Source organism: Neomonachus schauinslandi, chromosome 12 (genome assembly GCF_002201575.2).
Source record: "Neomonachus schauinslandi chromosome 12, ASM220157v2, whole genome shotgun sequence".
Lineage (NCBI taxonomy): Eukaryota > Metazoa > Chordata > Mammalia > Carnivora > Phocidae > Neomonachus > Neomonachus schauinslandi.
The window spans coordinates 46,597,738-46,621,394 of NC_058414.1; the positions used below are offsets into that span (position 1 = coordinate 46,597,738).

General features: G+C 33.2%; 1 protein-coding gene across 6 annotated transcripts in view; it reads right to left on the minus strand.

The window, feature by feature from the left end:
• DGKB (diacylglycerol kinase beta) overlaps positions 1 to 23,657 on the minus strand; it is a 666,176-nt gene that overhangs the window by 312,170 nt on the left and 330,349 nt on the right. For all 6 annotated transcript variants that reach the window (XM_021689586.1, XM_021689590.1, XM_021689588.1 and 3 more), the window contains one exon: positions 18,808 to 18,872. In XM_021689586.1, coding sequence (XP_021545261.1) covers positions 18,808 to 18,872 — 65 coding nt within the window. The remainder of the gene's footprint in view (positions 1 to 18,807; positions 18,873 to 23,657) is intronic.

The window sequence follows — 23,657 nt, forward strand, 5'->3', positions numbered from 1 at the left end:
TAAGGTATTCAGATGTGGGATCCAGTTAATGTTGTGTAATATAAGGCTAAAATTGAAATGTAATCATGTTCTAATCTAATAATAATTTAAGCTCTCCAAAACATTAGAAATTGAGGGTGTTAATACACATGCACAAAATGATTCTATGTGACTTTTCAAAGATTAAATTGCACACTTTGTATGGACAAAAGAAGAAATTAAATCAGTATATGAATGAGTGCTATTTTATTAGGAAGATGTTCTAGCACAGCCTAACACCACTGTTTTACTTGAAAAGATAATCACTTCTTACATTATTTTTCAAATTGTTAACTTTTCAGAGAGTCACGCTAGCTTAAAATTAACTTAGTGTATTAGCTGTGTTCACCTAAAAGTTCACACGGAAAAATATTGTACAGCTTTTAATTGTTTCAAGTTTATATAGAAGATTAAATATATTTTAACAAGCTTCTACATAAGTGACATGATTATTTTATTATAATCTGAAAACCTAATTATCACCTTTTTATGGAGGACAAGGAACAGCTTTAGAGGCAAATTAATGTATCCTATCAGTGGGACAGTTTGTCACTTTATTAAATAATCTTCATCTTGGCAAATAAAATTGTTATAAGCTTCATTGAATGAAGACAAGAGATGGGACCCCCTCACACTATTACACATTAAAACTAACTTCCCACCGGTTTTTAAACAGGTTTACTACACTTTCACTGTGTTGGATCATAAGGTAGAAATGACAGCATTAACTTCTCTTTAAAACATAAAAAGCAAATATGTGTCATATCAGCATTTAAAAGTAAACATATTGCTGGCATTACACAGATATATCATATATTTAATTGTATATACGTTTAAAAGCATGCTGTGTGTTATAATAACAAGAAATCATGATATACTAGTAAAAAGGTACGTAAAAGGTTGTTCATCCTTAAAAACAAGTCAATATTAAGTGATAACCTAAAATACACAGTGGTCAATAATTTCTGCACATTAAAGAGCCACTATATACTTAAAAAAAATAAATGTATTCTTTACCTGTTTTTATCTAAATGGGAAATACATGAAAAATTATAATCATAAATGTATGTAAAATATGAGATTTTTAAAAATGCTTTTAAAAGAAATATAGTATTACTTGCCTTTTTGAAATATTTATAAAATATTTTGAAAGATCATTAAATACTTCTAAACCAGACACATACGTAGAAGAAAAATCCTTCATATAATCTATGCATTACACCATAGCAAAGCTATCGTTCCTAAATTAAATTATCTAAGAATTTTTTTTTAATAAGAATTTTTTCTTAGAATGCCCTCAGTTCCAATTAGAAAATTGTTTCAGACATTCTGGCATTTATTTAATTAGAAATGCTACAATTACAAAGGAGTTCAACACTTTGACTTTTAGTTTCACTGAAGTAAAGTCCCTTCCACATCAGATTAAAACTGCTCTTGTTCATCAAATGTGATGGAAAGCTCCTTAATTAGTCATCAGGACTCAGGTAACAGATGGCCTTTGACCTCCACCACAGACTGCTCAGATTTTGGCATTTCATTTCAGACTCTCAAGTGTGCTGCCTGGCATTCAAATACAATTCAAAGTACACCTTACTAAAAGACATGCAAACTTCCACAAGAGAAAGACTACTGGTATAAATATCTAAGTTCTGACATTAACACAACACTCAACAAAAACGACTGCTTTGCCAGTGTGCTTATTAAGAAAGGACTCTTCCGATGTTTTCTTGCTCACAAGGATCACTGCAAAGACGGAGTGCATGTGCGCCAGCGCCCTCTGCTGGCTGTATTCTTCAACTTCATTAAATCAGAAAATCTTTTCAAGCCTCGCTTATAAAAAGGATGCCCTAAAGCTTCTTTCTTTCTGGAATTCAGAATGTACGGAAACTTTACTTAAGGATATGGATTTTGACCTGAATTATAAGCATTCTGACAACATGAATTTTCTGTGAGGGTCACAATGAAGTTAGATTCTTAAATTGCTTGTACCAAAAATTAAAAGAACAATTTAATAATTTATTATGCCTAAATAAATACTTCTAACAGTCTAAATAAACAAAACGATTTAAATAAATGCTAAATAAATGTTTCTGATAAAACCAGTAATTAACAATATCTATATAATTATAGTACTTTAATTATATATAATTATATTTTATAATATATGAAAATATAATTCACCATTGATTTTAAGCCACGGTCTTCAAAATCATAACTAATATTTATTATAACAAGTATAGCTCAAACCCAGTCAAATAACCCAGTTATCACTACTCTGGATTTTATCAATGCTCCAGTTTACAGATGATGGAGCCAGAATTGCTCCTGTATTACACTAGCTCTTCATCTCCATCCCAGACATCTCACCAAATCCTAGGCCAGTAAAATGATCTACTGTCTATGTAACTGACCTGGATATCCCACAGATACCTCCCATTCAACAGACACAGAACCAAATTCATAATCTTCCTCCAACCACCATCTCTTCTTCCTACAGTCACCTCAATTAGTATTGCTACTGTTCTGCCTTCCTTCACATCCACATTCATACCCATATCAATTACTAAGCTTGGGAACAGTAACCACTTTTCTCTTCTCTTTTTTTTTTTTTTTAAAGATTTTATTTATTTGACAGAGAGAGACACAGCGAGAGAGGGAACACAAGCAGGGGGAGCAGGATAGGGAGAAGCAGGCTTCCCGCTGAGCAGGGAGCCGGACGCAGGGCTCAATCCCAGGACCCTGGGATCATGACCTGAGCCGAAGGCAGCCGCTTAACTGACTGAGCCACCCAGGCGCCCCACCACTTTTCTCTTCTAAAAGTACATTTCTTTAGTCTTATGTTCTTGTTTAAAACCCCATGATTATTTCATATTACCTCAAATATAAAGTACATGTTTCCCATAGGACTACCCAAGATCTTCTTGATATGAGTATGATCAACAAATCCCCTTCAATCCTCCATTTCTCACATTTCAAATTGACTTTCTCTCCTCCCTACCTTCCTTCCTTCCCTCCCTCCTTCCTTCTTGGCCCCCACCACATATTGATATTTTTTATGCCACTTTACTTTAATACATGATATTCTTCTATTGACTCCAGTTATTTGTAAAATACCTACTTATCTTTTAGAACCATATCCAGGTATTATGTCTTCTGTAAAGCCTTCCTAGCACCACCACCCCACCACTACATGAGAGTTATCTTCTCCTTTGTATTCTTTGTGATCCTATGAGTACTGCATTCATCTCACAACACTTTATTGTTTGTTTGCATGCATCTTTCCCCATACTAACTCAGAGATTGGAATGGTATCAAGCTCACCTTTTACCCTGAGCAATTAAAATCTTTTCTTGTTAGCAGATATGTATTAACTATTTATGTGGACCATTTTTGGTTAGGTAAGGGCAAGTTACTTATATTTCTGTATTCTAATAGGTAAAGAAGGGATAATGATAGTAACCATCTCCTAGGGTTGTGTGTTGATTAAATAAAATAATCCAGCAGAACCATTTGGTATACTATCTAGAACATAGTCCCGCCTTCGAGAAGAATTAATGATGAGTTTTGTTATAATACACTGGTATAACAAAAGACAACTATTAGATCTATAAGCCTATGTACAAGGTTACAAGAATTCACAATAAAAATAAGATGGGTACTAAGTAGGGTGCCTGGGTGGCTCAGATGGTTAAGCGTCTGCCTTTGGCTCAGGTCATGATCCCAGGGTCCTGGGATCGAGTCCCACATCGGGCTCCCTGCTCGGCAGGGAGCCTGCCTCTCTCTCTCTGTCTCTGTCTCTGTCTCTTATGAATAAATAAATAAAATCTTTAAAAAAAAAAAAAGATGGGTACTAAGTTTTGTGGCATTATTTTAAGTTTTCAGGGTAACCCAAGCCCTTTTTTCTTTCTAAAATAAATTTTAATAAAAAATGGCAAAATTGGAGCTCCTGGGTGGCTCAGTCAGTTAAGTGTCTGCCTTCAGCTCAGGTCGTGATCCCTGGGTCCTGGGATCAAGTCCCACATCCGGCTCCCTGCTCAGTGGGGAGTCTCCTTCTCCCTCTCCCTCTGCCCCTCCCACTTGCTCATGCTCTCTTTCCCTCAAATAAATAAAATCTCTTTAAAAATGGCAAAATTAATAGATATATAGAAAGCTTTTATAAGATTGTGCATTCTTTCCTTTATGTCACATGATAGTTTGTTTAAATATATTTGAATATTGCTTAAATCATTGGGTGAATACAAAACAGGATAAAACATCTAGTATGAAATGTAAAAAAAAGCCAATAAATTAAAGTAATTGAGTGTGAACATAGATTTCATATTCATAGATTCACAGATTACATGAATGTTTCTGTGCCTGAGACGTTATTATCAAAGTTTCAAATGACCTTCTTAATTCAAACATGGCTTAAAAATTAAAACAGAATGGAGAAAAATGTTAATGACAGTAAGGTGAAAATACGCAAAAAACTGTGTTTAAATAAATGAATACAACTATGTGTAAAAATAAAACTAAATTATGCCATCACAGTGAATAATAAACGTATCAGCAAATTACAAGGGTGGCATAATTGGTATGTGCTCTGCTTGAAGATGAATGGACATGTAAAGATTTAAACTTATAAACTTATAAACCATATAAATGTGGGGCTGACAGCTTATGCTACAAGCAGGTTTTATGTCATAAAGTTTTCGCATAGTACCTAGAAGTAATTCGATTACATTATCAAACAGATCCAATAGAAGATGAGAGCCTTAGAAATTTAGATGTGACTTGCTTAAAGCCAAGAAAATGAATTAAGAAACCTGAAGGCTATGAAAAGCCAAACTCGTTTTTATCATATAGGAAAGTTTTGGCGAGACTGCTGGTTACCCCTATTATCCATTTTTTTTTTTTAAGATTTCATTTATTTATTTGACAGAAACAGAGAAAGGGCACAAGCAGGCTCCCCGCTGAGCAGAGAGCCCAACGTGGGGCTTGATCCCAGGACCCCGGGATCATGACCCAAGCTGAAGGCAGACCCTTAACCGACTGAGCCACACAGGCACCCCTACCCATTTTCCTTTCTATCCGCAAATACTAACACCTCCCAGGCTTTAGGTGGGCACACGACCCCTCTCCCCCAGAAGGAGATGGCATTTTTCTGAATTCCTCCTGCCTTGTAGGGTGAGTGACTCACAGTGTGAGGCATAATGTGAGTAGAAGTGATATGTGTGACTTTTGGTGGAGGAACTTGGTGACAATGCCGTAAGGAGTGGATGTAGGCACAAGAACACCTTTTGGAGGGATGTCTTCTCTCCTTACTTCAGACAGAAACAGACACTTACCCCTGGCAGCACATTGCACTCAATTCTGCACTTAACCTCAGTGACAGTCTTTATCACATTTTATTATGATTATATGTTTGGTTTGTCTTCCCCACTGGCCTACAGACTTTTCAAAAGTAGGCAGAATATTTAATTATTAACCTTACTTATTTTCCAAGCACTTTCACATTGTAATAAATATTTCTCAAGTTACACATTAAAAATAATGAGAATAATATAAAATGGCATTATGGGTGCTTGTGTTAAAGTTGTGGGCTTTGTTTTTGTTTTTCAAAATTGAGTAGTAATCATTTTGTTTTCAAAATGAAAAGAAATATGCAAATCTTTAATTCTTTACTGAATAAATGATAGGGAAATGAGTATGCTTAGAATATTTAAACAGTAGGCCATAAAATGAGAAGTTATTAATTTCTTACAAGTCAATATTTGACTAAGGAAATTATATATATTTTATGTATGTACATAAAGCATTTACATTTTGGTTATGGGGTACATCTCCTATTTGGTGATTACTTAGTTTCTTAAATACTCATACTCAGTTTTCTCTCAGCACTTATAAAAATTTTCAGAGAAGAGCAGTGACCTAGTTTTAAAAGACATATTACATAGCAAGTAAAAGAAATGCTAAAATAAAGTAAAAGGACCATATAGGCTATAAAGAAAAATCAGTGTTGAACAAATACTTCTCTTTCTGTTATACTCCAAAGAAGGGGGGATGTGGGGGAGAGAAACAGAGAGAGAGAGAGAGGGAGGGAAGGAAGAAATGAATAAAGAAAGGAAGGAAAGAAAGAAGAGAATGAAACCCAGAAAACACACAATTACTTAATTATTGGAAGACCCAGATGTCCTAGGCCCTATCTAATGTCCATTCTGGAATAAAATGATTCTAATGTAGATTATAACTCTTTTTAAACTTGATTTTCAAAGAGTTTAAAATGCCTTTAAAAATTAGCTTAAGACATGGACAGATATTTGTACATCACTATTCGCAGTGGTTTTATTCACAATAGCCATAAGATGGAAACAACTCAAATGTCCATTAGCAGATAACTGGATAAACAAAATGTAGTATATACATACAATGGACCATTATTTAGCCTTAGAAAGGCAGGAGGAAATTGTGACACATGCTACAAAATGGACTAAACTGAAGACGGTACGTTAAATGAAAGAATACAAAAAAGGACAAATATTTCATGGTTCCATTTATGGGAGGTAGCTAGAGTAGTCAAATTTATAGATACATAAAGTAGAATAGTGGTTGCCAGGGACCAGGAGGAGGGCGAAGATAAAAGTTATCGTTTAACAGGTACAGAGCTTTAGTTTGGGAAGATAAAAACATTTTGGAGATGGATGGTGGTAATGATTGCACAACAATATCAATGTACCTAATGCCACTGAAGTGTACACAAAAAATAATTAAAGTGAAACATTTTGTGTTATATATATTTTCCCACAATAAAAAAGGAAAAAAATAGTTTAAAAATACAAAACATCAAATTGCAAAAAAAATCTCTAAAACAAAATAAACATTTGACTTCCTTCCTATAACTTTAATAAAAGCCACATACATGTGTCTACATAAACAAAAATAAACTTGATTCTATATAGAATTCTATAAATTTGCTAAGCTTAGAATTGTAGTGAAGCCTATATTAAAAAACGAAGTTGAGAACTGTGAAAATTTGAAAGTCTGACAAAACCATAATTAGATTTTTAAAAATAAAAATGAAAAATTCTAACAATCAGAAACAATATCATAAATAGCAATCAGTAAAATCTTCCTTTATTTGTAATATTTGCCTCGCCTAGTCCCACTATCATGCTTTCCTGCGTACCACCAGTTTCAACAGTAATTTCTTAAGTGCTACTTAACTCTTTATTGCCAAATCCCTTGGAGGTGCCATAAAAAATACACATATTTTTAAATAAAGTTTTTCTATTGTTTCAGATTGCTTCAAGGACTCTATGATATCAGAATCATGATTTTAACACACATCTCATACTTTGAGTCCTTCAGGGCTTTACTTTTGGTATTTACAAGTCAGAATTATGAAATTTCCAAAATTATTCTCAAACTTTTGTCCCTGACATGAAGTTCAAGTCTCTTGAAATTTAATCACTCAGAAATGTGATCTCTTTCTTCCTAACCCAATCATGAAGTGGTAAATGCATTAGAGCATAGTTTGGGAAAAGGATGGGCCAGAGAGTTAAATCAAAATACGTGAAGGAATTTAAAACAGTATTATCAAATAATACTTCAAAGTATTAATCCTCTACAAACTCTACAAAAAGGAAGTGCAGGGTGGTTTGGGAGCCCGGTCTAGATGGTGGAACAAGGGAGCACTATCCTTAGGAAGTAGCATCTAACCAGGTATCTTCAGTCTAATGAGCAGCAACAGCCAAATTAAAAGGCTAGGAAGGGCAGACATCGTAACAAAAGACAAAGATAAAATTCAGAGAAAAGGCCAAAAGTCAGGCCAGGAACTAGATGGTAGAGGGCCTAGTAAGGATTTGAAAAATTAATGTATTTAAAAAAAGAAAGTAGGTCAGCATTTTAAAAAGATCACTCTTTTGATGACGTTTCAAGAGATTTGAGAAGAGAGGGTAAACTGAGTATATCTCAGAATTCCGAGGACCACTAACAATTAAGGATTGATTAGACAGAAGTCATAAATAAGCTCAAACTGAGTAGGAACAGTTAAAATGGTGTATTTTATGGACCAAGCAAGAGAAGTTTTAGGAAGAGAGAGTAAATGACATTCAATTTCTGTAGAGGCAAAAAACCAGTTTTTACTCTCTCTTCCTAAAACTTCTCTTGCTTGGTCCATATATATATATATATATATATATATGGAATGGTTTTCAGAAGGGAATGAATGAGCAATGGGACAGTACTGAAAATTTATTTAGAGTTTGGTTGTGAAGAGGATAAAGTACATGAAGCAAGCTGAAGAAAAGATCAGGAGACTTTTTTTTTTTTTTTTTAACGATGAAGAGAAACTATGTAGAGCTTGTTTGGAAGCTGTTAGAATTTGTAGTGGTAGGGCAGGAAAGATGTAGGAGAGAGGGATAAAGTCTCTCTTGCCCTCAAGGTCAAGGGAAACAGAGGGTGGCAGTGGGACAGAACAGATATGGGTCACAAGGTGCAGTGGCCCCAGACTAACGGAAGGCTAGCTTATCTGCCGTTATCGAAGGATGAGGGAAGGATGGATGTGGATGTAGACACATTGTTGCTTTGGTATTGGGAGTTAAGTTCACCACGTTTGATTGGGTGTTTTTTATTTTTTCTTATTGAAATAGAAGTCAGGGTTATCTCTAAGAGTAAATCAAGAAGGCTTGAAAAGAATGGAGGAATGTTGGAAATGGGTGTTGTGAGGATGGAGAGAGGAATAGGATAAGGAAATATATGCAGGATTAATATTTGATGCTGAATAGTCCGATAAGTTTGGTGATCATAAAAATCTGTTAATACAAGTACAGTGAATATGAAACTGTAAGACTTCCAAAGCTAAGTGAAGAAAGGGCAGAGCTTCCTCCTGTTCTCTTGGGATACTCACTTGTGGAGGCCTGAGCTGTCTTTCACAAGTATGGCCATCTTAGGCCATCACACTGTGAGAAAGCCCAGGCCACATAAAGAAGCCAACGGCAGGTGCTGTGATAGTTAATATTATGTGACAACTTGACTGACCACAGGGTGCCCAGATTAAACATTATTTCTGTGTGTGTGTGAGTGTGAAAATTTCTGGATGAGATTAGCATTAAATTGGAGGACACAGTAAAGTAGATGACCCTCCCCAGTGTGGGTAGACATCATCTAAACTGTTAAGGACCTGAATGGAACAAAACACAGAGGAAGGAGAGGACCCTGACCAACACAGTGCTCCGGGTAAGGTCTCAACCAACAACCAGCATCAGCCACCAGACATGAGAGTAACCATGCCTCCAGCCAATCCAATCACTTCCAATCCTGTTTCCCCAGCTGAGGACCTGGAGATGATGAAAGAGATAAGCCATCTCTGCTTTGCCCTGTTTGAACTGCTGACCCATGGGAGCTACACACATAATAAAATGGCTATTTTATATCGCCAAGCTTTCAAGTAGTTTGTTATGTAGCCACAGTAAACAGAAGAGATTTTGAAATGTGGAAGTGGAATGTTGCCACAACATTTGCTTCAGAACTGAAGGATGAACAGAATCTAGAAGGACAGGTAAAAAAGGACAAGCCTTAGGAAGCCATTAATGAGGGCAAAGACTACACAGGAACAATCTTAACTGGTAAAGGAAATTGAACCCTAGTTATATGGTGGCAAATAGCTTGTTATGAAATGATGGTAACAGGGATACCTTGACAGTTCTTAGCATATTTTTGGCCCCATATAAGTGGTTGTCAAATAAAATCTTAAAAAATACAATAAAACTATATAGAGTTTCTGGTATTTTTCTTGCTAGAAGCACAGATGGGAAGAGAAAAAAATTCAGAGAAATTAGAATTAAAAGTCATAATAAATCAAGATGTTGTACTTCTACTTTCTGATTCTCTTCAGAAATCTTACCCATTGAGGAAATAATTTCTTCATATTTTAGGACTAGTGTGTGTGTATATATATGGGTTGCTTAAGTAAGATTCTCTACTTTGTGAAAACACTAGTCATGTAGAAATATAAAACAGAATATATAAACTTCAAAATGTTTCCAAAGTGAGAATATTATTTTTCTCTTCAAAAAAAATTTATGTCAGGGAACTCTTATTTTTTTAAGTATATTAGCCATTTGAGGTTAATATATTAGGATTAATTATGCTCAGTCAGAAAATAATGCTGAACAAATCTGTATAAGAATATGTATTCCAAAAGGAAAGGCATTAGTAACTAATGCTCAGGTAGAGCAGGAGGCAATGGAGAGCACCAAATTAGTTCCAATTAGCCATGCCAGGGATTATTCCAGGCAAAATTATCTTATAATGAGGTGATTAACTTCTTTGGAAAGAGTTCAAGATAGGCTTACTTTATACTTAATATGTCCTATAAAAAGGGGATATAAAAAGAGTTCTCAAAACTGTTTCCAGGGATAATTTCTACCAAGAATCAAGAGATTTTATTCTCTAACAACCAAAAAACATTTATATTATTGATAGACTGAATTCTAAAGCATATGGATATTACAAATTAGATACTTAAACTTCATATAAAATTAACTAACTTATATGTAACTTGCTATATCTATACTAAAGAATATAACAATGGGATGATATTCAATTCCAAATATCTATGAATATTAAAAGAACATTTTCTGTCATTGACATTGGTCAAGGTCAAGTGCTCATTCCCCAAAGTCAGCTGTCCATTGTCTAATTAGTTTAGTGGATCCCCTCAGTCCCCAGGGCACAACTGGTTTTTGTTACAGTTGGACAGACAAATCTGAAATAGGGAGTAGGCCTGAACACAAAGGAAATGGGAGCTTTAGTGTTTCTAATACAAAAACACTTTGTAAACTAGGGATAATGTTCCCAGAAACGGCAGCTTTAACTGCTGGCTAAGCTTATCTTTGGTTTTTGCCTAAAATTGATCATTTATTTACTATGCACTAATTGAAATTTATATATATATATATATATATATATATATATATATATATACACAAACACAGATGCTGTCATCTTGTAATAAACAAGAAATAATTTACTTAAGTGTTTTAATTTCACAAATATTTCCCAAAAGTTTCCATGTAGGCATCAAATCTGTAATAATGGGTAGAAATGTTTTCCCTAAACTCCTTTCTTACTGTTTAGTACTCTTTCTTATAGAAAATACACTGTATCTTGGATTATTCAGTTGTGATTTTGTAGACATCCTGAATTAACTACTGTTACTTCACAAATCTCTTTTCTTAATTTGGCATCCTAGGAAGTGACTGTGTGCTTGTGTGTGTGTATGTGTATGAAACTTTTGCATAAAACACATGCAAATTCATGTAAAGCAAAATACAAATCCTAGGAAAAGAAAGGCAAAATCAAACAAGAAAAATTTTAGAATATTTGCATGAAAATGATACTAATAAAACGTATCTTGCAAACAGAAACTAGAAATAAATGTTTCTTTTTCTTCAGCTAAATCAGAGAACATATAAGCAACCCCTACTTCCATATAGATCCTTTAGAGCTCAATGGTCACCTTAACTTGGGAGCCTTAGGAAATATCCTCTCCTCTGTATTAATATAATGTAACCTTTTCTTCCTGTTTATATTTTTCTGCACAACCTATCACTAAGTTTTCTATGTAACCCCAAATTCATTTTCCTCATTTGCCTCAGAGATATGAAAGATTCAGTGTCTAGCTGGATGCCCATCATATAAAAAGAGCTCCTTTAATAAGTGTCTGCAAAATAATCAACCAAATCAGATAAGCACTATTTTATCCAAACTTCAGGACCTTCTATTGATACTTATGTTTCTCCACTGTAGTGGCAAGAGTACAGAAAAAAAGAGAGAGAGAGAGAGAGTAGAAATAAGAACTTAGGAGAGAACAAAGAGTGAGAGGCAAAAAAAAGGAAGGAAGAAAAGTTATTGGATCTTTTCCTTATTTATCCTCGAGTTCTCACTCCATTCCAAAGAACTATCTTATATACATGATTTTGAACAGCCTGGACAGAAAAATGAGTATTCTGATTTAACGAAACCAAGAAATAATGCAGGAAGATTCAGGTGAATTGAATCCCCTGCATCACTATGCACACAACTCTGACTCCTTTAACCATTCATATTTCTACCTGCTCAGATGAAATATTTAACTGTTTCAACATACAAATGAAAATATATGAATAGAATGGCACAACTACTAGTAAATTATTTTAAAAGCCTTATATTATAAATTTATGTATAATAAGAATATAGTCATGAAAAATTTACATAATATGAAAAAGCGAAACTCTCAGAAAATATATATGTACACATATATATAAATCTATGCATCACATATATGTATACACATATATAAGTCTATATATTACAATCCACCTATTTAACTATGCACTAAATGGCTTATACACAGATCATAGTTTAGTCATGTGGGAACACTGATTTAGTAATAGTGCTGACACAAAAAATTTCAAGAAATGTCATTTAAAAGATATAATTGAGTAGTCATTCTAAGTGAGAATGAAAAATGAGTATGTTTCTATTTTTTAAAAAGACCAAAATTGGCTAGGTACACAGAAAATGAAAACATAAAAAAATGATTTAGGATACAGAATTCTCACGAGAATATAATCCTGTCCAAAAAGTCCCTGTACAGGGCACCTGGGTGGCTCAGTTGGTTAAGCGACTGCCTTCGGCTCAGGTCATGATCCTGGAGTCCCGGGATCGAGTCCCGCATTGGGCTCCCTGCTCAGCAGGGAGTCTGCCTCTCTCTCTGACCCTCCCCCCTCTCATGCTCTCTATCTCATTCTCTCTCTCAAATAAATAAATAAAATCTTTAAAAAAAAAAAAGTCCCTGTACAACACTAACTTTTCTAATGAATATAGATTTTATTCAACATACTAAAAATGAAAATGTTTAACTTTTAATATCAGTAGTACTATTTCCCTAATTTATAAAAGATGGTACCCCTTACATAAAGTGGAATTATGTGCATTCTTAAATAGATAAAATGTTTCACTATACAGTAACAAAGCTGTCTTGACCGATGGTTGCAAAAGTGAGGTCAAATGCCTTAAAGACAATGCAGACTCCATTCTGTCTTCACTTACATTGTTTTAAATGGAGTGTGAATATGTCTTTAATTTAAAAATCAATTATTCTACAGATTTAAAAAATACCAATAAAAGTTATTATGTAAATTTTTTAATTTCTATAATTTCAAAGTATAAGAAAAGATGAATTCCAGAAAATGAAATTCTATAAATATGTGTACTTAAAACATTCAGAGAGAAAAAAGAAGGGATATCTTGTTTTATTTGCTATATTGTGATTAACTTAAAAACATATGTAAGATACGTATGTAAGACACTATATCGTGAAATTCATTGAAAGATAATTTAAATTGGCTTTTACTAAACACACATTAAAAATATTTATAGTATATGAAGAAAATTTGATATATGAATATGTCATCATGATATAAGACAGAATTTGAGCATTGCTCTTAAAGCTTCGAAAAATGTATTTTACTGAATTCAGAGAAACAACTTCTCACTGGTCTTTAAATAATAAATAAAAATATCTGGCTATGATACAACATTTTTCTATCACTACTGAAACATTATTTTATTCTTAACCCCACATTTTATTCTAGAACTTCAGCTGGAACTTTTCTGTCTAGATAATAATCAACAATTTTATTTCATTGTTCTTGTCTGTCTGCTATGCCTCTAGAACACCAAGGTGGAAAGTTTAAAAAAAAAAAGATTCAGAGGTTTTATTTCTCTATTAACTTGTAAATTATAGTATGTCACATATAATGTAGTATAGAATATATGGAAAAATATAATTTCCAAGTTAAGAACAGATATACATACACACAGTTTAAAATAGATACAATTTTATACAGGTATAAAATTGGCATTTCAAGGGGACGCCTGGGTGGCTCAGTCATTAAGCGTCTGCCTTCGGCTCAGGTCATGATCCTAGGGTCCTGGGATCGAGCCCCACATTGGGCTCCCTGCTCAGCGGGGAGTCTGCTTCTCCCTCTCCCTCTGCTGCTCCCCCTGCTTGTGCTCTCTCTCTCTCTGACAAATAAATAAATAAAAATCTTTATTAAAAAAATTGGCATTTCAAGATCAATAAGAATATTTTATGAGTTATTTGACCAATAAAAATATTTGCTTCCATAAAATATCTTTTCTTATCATTTATGCAAAATTTGTTTGTCTTTAGCTTAATATCACATGATATGCAACTTACAAAATTACTACAGAGAGAGAGAGAGTGATTTTTTTATACTCAGTCTTCAGTTCAGCATCACCAGGAAAATATTAATAATTGGTTGATAATTACATATTGTTGACCTATAAAGTTGATGATAACAAGTGCTAAACAAATCTACAAAGCTTGTATTATTCATTAGCAAGACATTCACAGTGCTCATAGATTTATACAGCAGGATTTTTACTTGTTTATTAATATTGCTGGGGTCTTTGGAAATGAAGTACATGAACACTGTAGTGAAAAACTAAAAGGCATTATTAGTACCTGAAAAAATAGTTATTTAGAATGAAGACTCATTCTAGACATATTTCAACTTTATTTTTTCTATTACATATTTGGCACTATAAAAAGGGTAAACTATAAAAGTAGTTAGGTATTTAAAAGACAAATATACCACTCAATAATAAATAATTTAGTAAATAAATTTAGCAAATATCTACAAAGTGCTCATTATGTTCCATGCCATGTATAGATACTAAAGTCCCAGAAAGAGTCTCATTCTATGATTTCACCAAGCCTATTATCAGGGGGAAAAAAAAAAAAAGAGAGAGAATCACTCCACAGAATGAGTGTGATTTTTAAAGGCAAAGACAAATTTTCTAAATTCATGTCTGCTCTTAATTTCTTGGGTGATTTGGAGAGCCTAGCTTCTTTTTTATATCAGGGCTTATTAATATAGTGATGAAGTATACGTCTGGTATACCAATTTGTCAGTTTGGTTTCTTCCTTCACACACGTGCAGGGTAAGGCCCTGGGACATATCTGGTACCACTACACAGATTATGAGTTAAACTGCTTTATTTAAATTCACACACCAATTTCACTTCTCCAGTTGTAGATTTCTTCATAAAAAGCAGAAAGTAGAACAGGAATGGAGTATATTCCTCTGAAAAGGAGACTAAGAAAATGGTCTTTGTTTCATTCAGGGGGTTTGAGAGCAGATACTTTTAAATAAGTACTTACTTGTGGACTTAGTGAATTAGTATCTTTGTGGAGTACTGTGGGCCATCAGTGTTTGCTAGCAAATGGTATCAAGTATTGTTTATTAAAAACTTGAATTAGTTCTTTGAAAACAAGCTATAACTACAATATTAATAAATCTTTGTAAGATCACCAATACTTTTTCTATAACTAGTTCCATTTTGCATATTACTTGGAAGTCCTTGTTAATGTTGCAAGATTTCACTCATGGATGAATTAAACGGTTTTGAATTTTTTTCAAAATTATTATAAGCCTTCATAATGATCATTTTAATGGATACATATTTTATTGTGCCAATAGACAATGATTAATATCATTTTTTTAAAGTAAGAGCATACAATGCTCTACTCTACACTTGATCGTAGCCAAAAGGCTGAGAAGGAATACAAGGCTCTACTATCAACAGACCAGGAGAACCAGCAATGTATGTTAATTATAAGGGCCCAAATGTGATTGTTAATAGTTGGGTTTTTTTTTATGTGATTGTTAATAGTAATAGTCAAGTTAATGTTTTAAATACTGATATCATGTAATAAATGGTTTTAAATAATAGTAGCATAAATACTTTAAGGATTATTTGAATCTAAAATAATGAAAAAGATTTTGGTTGGACTCAAGAATATCTTAAAGTTTAGAAAGTTAAACAGCATACTTCCTTTTAACAGTTAACTTAGATTTACATAAAAATTTGGAAAAGAATAAGATATAAACCTCTCAACTAGCACTTTCTTAAGCACCGGAAAAATCATTATCTTTCCCAGTTCTTTCAATTTCTGTCAGAAGAAGCATAGAGAGAACTATATATTTTGGTAATTAATTTCCTTAAGATAATGTTAGAAACATCAGGTTCTTTAAAATATAAATGAATTTCAAGGTGAGCATGCTAGAGGATAATATTAATGGCATATGATTTATTGTGACAAGAGATCTGATCTGAAACACCATTATTAGGAGTATTTAAAAAAATCCATTTGCAAATTCCTCAAAATACGGAAGAGTGCTATGGCTGAACGTGTCTCAAAGTTGAAATCAGAAAATCTGCCCTTTTAAGTATGAAATAGCTTGTGCACAATATGTGGCATGTCTTCCTCATAAAAATTTATTAGAAAATTTTCATATTCTGAATATGTTGCATTATAGTTTAGGGAATTATCTAAATGCTTGTAATTCTCAGTGAAGACAATCTGCAAAAGTACAGATTGAAATGTATATGCCTAACTGACCTGGTAATATATGCAATTTTAGAGCTGTTAACTGAAAAACAGATAATACACTGAGCATCTACTATATACCTGGCATTCTTGGAACTCACAGGAGAAACATGTGAGGTGTGAATTTAAAAGGTGTTTTCTATATTATCACTGTTCCAAATGAAATATTCCTTTTAAACTATGCAAGGTTTATTCATCCCTCAAATTTACAAATAAGCTTCAATAGGATGTAGTTTTACACCTTTTAAATACATTAGGATGTACACACACTTTGCTGTACATACTATTTAACCACACATTGGGCAGTAAGGAATGTCATAAATTAGTACTGCAATCAATAATAAAAAAATAAGTATATATATATATATGTGAACAACAGAAGTCTTATTAAGAAGAATTAAAATTATTCTGGAGAACAGATTGCATTAACCTCGGACACTTGAGAGAGGATCATAAATATTGGCATTCTTATATATAGTATGTCAATTTGATTATCACATAAATATATTGATACACTTTCTCTATACTTTTAATTCTCCTTTCTTCCCTCTGCCCTCATCTCTTCTGTTTCTCCCTTTCTCTCTCTCTGCTAAGTTTGGAACAAAAATGCCTTAAACACTAACAAAGTTTGGGCGCCTGGGTGGCTCAGTTGGTTAAGCGACTGCCTTCGGCTCAGGTCATGATCCTGGAGTCCCGGGATCGAGTCCCGCATCGGGCTCCCTGCTGAGCAGGGAGCCCGCTTCTCCCTCTGACCCTCCCCCCTCTCATGTGCTCTCTGTCTCTCTCATTCTCTCTGTCTCAAATAAATAAATAAAATCTTTAAAAAAAAAATTAACAAAGTTTATTTCCCCAGGTATTTCTTAAAGTCTTAATGGGCTTTTAAATTGTGAAACTCCTGGATGGGGGACACTGCATGCCTCATTCTCAAACAACAATTATTTTTTTGTTTGAAATCTATTTTAACATATGAATATCAACATATGAATGCTGCATGGGATAGCATTTGAGTAAGCATAGGCTAGATTTTGTAATAAGGTTTTATGTACATTAACAAATATGTTCATTTTCAGGACATTCAAGGTATATTAATATGTGTTGAAATCTACTATAAGGTGAATATGATTTCATTGTTAGATCAATTTATTTTCATATATCTCATGAAAAATTAAATCTTGTAAAATGAAAATGTCTATTCTACATGCAAAGAAAACTTACAGGTACAAAATTTTAATGAGATCACTACTAAATTTTATAATACACATGGCACAAAATTCACACAAAAAAAGTATACAGTAAAAATTTAGTCTCCACCTCAACTATTTAGTTTCCTTTTCCAGGAGGAACCAGAGTTAAGAGATTTTGGTGAATTCCTCTGAAGATACGATGTGCACATGTACATACTCATATGTACATTTCTTCCATTTTCTTTAAACCAAAATTGTACCTGGCTGAACTATGAGAGAAAAGGCAAAACATAATATCATGATTTATGATTTCCAGGGTTGTTAAACTAGCCAAACACAGGGACTATAGAGACTTGGGCTTTGAACATTAATATATAAATCATCCAAATATCTGCATAGAAAGACAGATTATGATTTTGTAACTTTGTGAAATGAACATAGTAGAAATGGGTATAATTGAAGCAAAGATGATTCACTTCTTCTGTCTCATATTTCTAGGGGGGTCAAGGGAAAATAGCCCTGTTTCTGTCTAGAAATGGGAAAGATACAAAACCAAACCTTCCCCTATATCCTTGAATATCCAAAAAAGTCAACATCTACATTTAGAAGGGAAAAATGTGTATTACTATAGTAGCAGAACTAATTCTAATTGTCAAGGCTCTTCTCCTTAAAGAATAAATCTTTAAAATTAGTTTATGTTAGCATTGATAATTCTCTGGTTTATTTTCCATTTGGTTGAGGCCAATACTGGACAGACGGTACAGAGATGCCAGGGCTTACCTGATGCCTTTGTAATACACAGTTACTCAGCATTATCAAATCACAGTCCCATGTTTTTCTTTGGGATTTAGGATGATCACCCCTTATACCCCTAGCCATGTAAAGACTTCCCATGTATCTTATTATTTTCACCTTATATACTTGAAATTCTTCTTTTCAACATGAGAATGGACTAGAGATCACAATTGCATTCCGCAGTGTAGTTTCGTTAAAACCAGAGGAAAAATTAAATTCATTTACACTTTTGTCCCAATATTTACATACACCCCTAATGTTATTCAGCCATTATATGTAAAATGTTTTATACCATATAGTGATCCTTTTCATGACATAATTCATCAACAGCAACCACAATTATAATTTTATCATTTGTTACCTTACCTACTGTTGAATTTTTCTGGGTGTTTTTCTCTCATGATGTGGAATCTGTGTGCAATGGAAGCATCCTAAGGAGAGAAATAGAAAAGTAAAATGAGGCAGTTTATGATCCTACTATCTTGTGGAAAGAAAGATTAAAAGACAAAAATTAACTAATAATATTTTTAAAGTAACTCTTTCTTAACACTATCACTGCCCAGAAGATATTCTGAAATTAGGCAAAAATGAGTAATCTATACAAATTCAGTGTAAGTGTGATTTACGTCATCATTTCACCACTGGTTACTTGTCATATTGACTTCTAGGAACTGATTTCTATTTAATTTATGTATCTCCTTTACTACCTGATTTTGGCCTCATGATCAAAGTATGTTTAAGAGAGTGTCTATGAACATAAATATTAAAAGTAGTTGAAAATATTGTTACACGTAGCTGGAAGAATGGCCTAAGTAGAGGAGTAATCAGGTGGAGTACTCTCTAGTCCTGTGAGATTAATTATGAGTAAAAAGATAGTGTGAGGGTGCATATATAAAAAAGTTAAATATATTACAGGACTTCAGAGTTTGCTAAGAGTGTCTTGAATGTGTAATTATTAACTGTTCACAAGCAACTTTCTGACATATCTTATCTTGCTTAATGGAGAAAAAAAAGCAACAAAGAGAAAAAAAATTATTTCTGGAAAATTGATGATAAGTGTAACTAGGCTCGGAGACTCCAAATGCACCAGTTATGAACCCTAATGGATTTCTTTCTTTTAAGAAATCCACTCAGAGTTCCTATGAGACAGAATCACACTGAGCATGGGAGACTGGTGGAATATTGTGATTCAAGCTTTTCAAACATAAAGACTGTCCTTGCTGACTTTAAACAGTTGCCCTTGTTATATTCCAAGCAAGAATATATTTTCCCATTCTTCATCTACACATGATTAATCATGCCACAATGAGAAACTAATATATTTACCAGTCATCTCAGTAGAAACAGGGCTATTGTTGCGATTAACTGTTAATTTTGTTTCATAGTGCAGATAAAAAAAAAAAAAAAGAAAAACCAAACACAAAGGAAATAAAGAAGTTGTGTATTTGAGAGAATCTAGAAAACACTAATCAAGGATTAAAAGTCTAATGAATGAAATGAAAAGGCTAATGTGCTTACTCATGCATAACAAAGCATGAGGCACAACAAGAGAGGGACCAATGCCCACTGCAGATGGCAGACTGAGTTGCTTTCCCTACAAGATAAAGCTGTAATAGCACTACAATTTTTCCCGTACATTTTATCCTCTCAAAATCATTAAGTGATTGAATTAATCCACAAGAGAAAAGGACACAAAGATACAGACAGGTGTACATAGAAACACTTCTTAAAAAGTTACCAAAAAAACCCTGTATGGTTTGATATTCTATCTTTGTTATATATACATGATCAACTTCCTGGTTTGCTAAGAAGTAGGAATATCAAGATGGTTCACGGGTGCCTGGGTGGCTCAGTTGGTTTAGCGACTGCCTTCGGCTCAGGTCATGATCCTGGAGTCCCGGGATCGAGTCCCGCATCGGGCTCCCTGCTCGGCAGGGAGTCTGCTTCTCCCTCTGACCCTCCTCCCTCTCATGCTCTCTGTCTCTCATTCGCTCTGTCTCAAATAAATAAATAAAATCTTAAAAAAAAAAAAAAAAAGATGGTTCACTTTTATTGGTTCAATAGCTCTCAAATCCAGTCACAGAGTTTCTTCCTTTTTTTTTAATTCTCACTAATAAGTCATAAATATATTCTATCTTAGAATGTTGTCTTATTGTGGTATGAAATTATAGATAAAAATGTGAGCTGGGCTATTTATGATATATTATGTGCCTTGATCATTAATTTTTTAAAACCATTTATTTTGACTTTATCCCTAATCTGGTTCAAAATCAATTTGTAATACCTTATAATTAAATGCATACATCCAGCAGACCAACTGAACAAAAAGCAAAGGAATATGATTCAAGTCCTAAGAATGGACGGTCAATATTGGTTATCCATAGGGAGACTATCATTAAACTTGCTTCCGCTTGAATTATTTGTTCCTGCTAACATAGAGAACTGAGACTTTTAAAAATAGACTGTGTAGATTAATTTGCTTCACGAGCATCTATTTTTGCAATAACAGATCTCTTCCTTTTCAAAGCAACATAAAAAGGACAGAGAGGGGGAAAGAAGAAAGGAGGGAAAAGGGAAAGGAGAAGAAAAGAGAGTATCTGAAGAAGATCATTTAATTAGACTGGACTATAATTGAGTAAACTCCCAGAAATATAGAACACCAAATAGCCAAGGATAGACTGAATGTTAGTTCTATCTCCAAGATACTTGGGCAATGGATTATGTGGTAAAAGAGGGGATAAATAAAAACTAGTGAGGAACACTGGCATGCCTTTTCCATGTGTTGAATGGGTTTCACCACAAAGAGAGAGTTGGCATTGCTAACTACAGGATTGATAAGACACAATGACAGCAGGTGTTCATTTGGATGAGAATTCAGACCAAATTCCCATGGGATCCTGTCCCTTTGGCATAACCCCAAGAGGCTTAAAAGAGAACTGCCAAACACTGTAAACTTATCCAGCAGCCATATTTCAGAGACACTTAGGACTCCCTAATAGGAGACCAAATAAGAAAAAGATAAAATAGTGTCAGGTTTTTACATAAATTTTGCCCTTTCTCTCTCTATGTACCACACTCTTAAGGGACAAAAATTAACCAACATAACTTCCATACCCGAGAATGGACAAACTTTAAATTTAGACAGACTTTTACTTCCAAGACTTGTAACTTTGAGGCAATTATTTACTGTAAGTCACAGCTTCCTTATCTTTAATAAAGGTAAATGATACTCCATTACAGTATTTTGGTGAGATTTTTTGAGATTATTTTGTATAGCTGAGGTGTTCATATATTTTATAGCCACATCAGAATTTTATTGAAAGTAAAAGGGAATGCTAAAACATGGTTACATTGCATAATTTTGAAATATGTATTTAATGACTCTCAAATTGGTTTTATTATTTCCTGAAATATAAAATACTTTTATTTTAAATTAATTTAAAACAAAATCAGATTTAAGAAATAAAAATAAAATATACCCATCTTTATTAAAGCAAAACAAATTTAAATATCATGTTAATTTTCTAAGCAGCAGAAAGTACTAATTTATATATATACACACACACACACACACACACACACACAATATACAAAATATTCATATATCAGAGAATCAGCTTCTTAGCTGTCACTGTTATTTTTCTGATGAGTGATTCTTCTTTTCCTATAAGGGCTTATTATTTTATTTTTTAAAAAATAAAGTCACTCTAAATCTCCAAAGTTGCATTTTAAGTTATTAATTTAAAATTTTTGACTATTTCTGTGGATCATAACTTTTTTTTTGGATCATAACATTTTAAATTGAGAAAATACTCTATAAGTGCTGAGATACTGTACCTATAACAAACTCTACTAAATATTTCCAGTGGATTTTTTGAGGTATTATTTACATACCATAAAATTCATCAATTTTAAGTGTACCATTCAGTGAGTTTGAACAAAGGTATACAATAACCACTTTCACAAACATGATAGAGAAAATTTGCACCACCCCAAAAAGTTCCCTAATGCCCTCTGCATTTATATACTTTTATACTTACACATATCCCCACCACCACCCTCAAAAGACACTGATGTGCTTTCTCTCACCATAGATTTCCTTTCTAAAAATTCCTGTAAATGGAATTTAAAAGTACTATTTTAATGTCAGGCTTTCTTCACTTATTGTAATACTTTTAGGATTCAGCCATTTGTTCCAGTATCAGTGGTTTGTCAGTATTCAATTTAATAGATATATCACAATATGTTTACTTACTAATTGTTGGCATTTGTCTTTTTATGAGTAAAACTGCTATGAACTTCTGAACACAATTCCTTTCATAGACATATGTGATTACATCTTTTGAGTAAATACCTAGGATTGAGACTGCCAGCTGTATGATAAAGTTTAAATATAACTTTATAAAAAACTACATTATTTTTCAGAGTAATTGTACCACTTTGCATTTCTACCAGTAATTTTCGAGAGTTCCAGTTAGTCCACATCTTTACCAACATTCCACATCCACAACAACCCTTGGCAATTTTTAAAAATTTTATCATTCTAATAAATATGCAGTGGTATCCTTGCTTAGCCTTAACCATTTGAGCCGGCACCATCTGCTTCACTAGAGGAGTCAATTCTGATGAAAATATAAGATATGAAAGTTCTGGTGGAGACTTACTCTACCACAGCCATTCATCTGTGAAGCTCTTATATGTTCTCAGCAATGAGCACTCTCTGGAATCCCACCTCACACAATCATCCTACATATAGCCTCAAGGGTTTTAAAGGATTCTTCTTTTTCTATTAAATTTCTGTGAAAAAGATATTCAGAGACTATATGCTTAGAATCTCCCTTGAAGAACTTTATTTAAGCTGTCAAACTGATAATGATCTTTTTCTTTGCTTAACCTAAACTTTAAATAAAAAAATTAAAAATTCAATATATCATAATTGTTTAAATAAATTTTCCTTATTGTTTACCGAAGTAGATTATCTTTTCATATGCTTTTGTCCATATTTATTTTTCTGTGGAGTACCTAGTCAAGTCCTTTATCCATTTGGTCTATGCACATTAAAATAATTATTTATATTAATAACATAATGACAGTAATTAGTAATAATTAAGTATTTACTACTCTTAAGGCACTATTTTAAGAGCTTTACATGTAGTATTTCATTTAATCTTCACAAATTTTTTTTAAAGATTTTATTTATTTATTTGAGAGAGAGA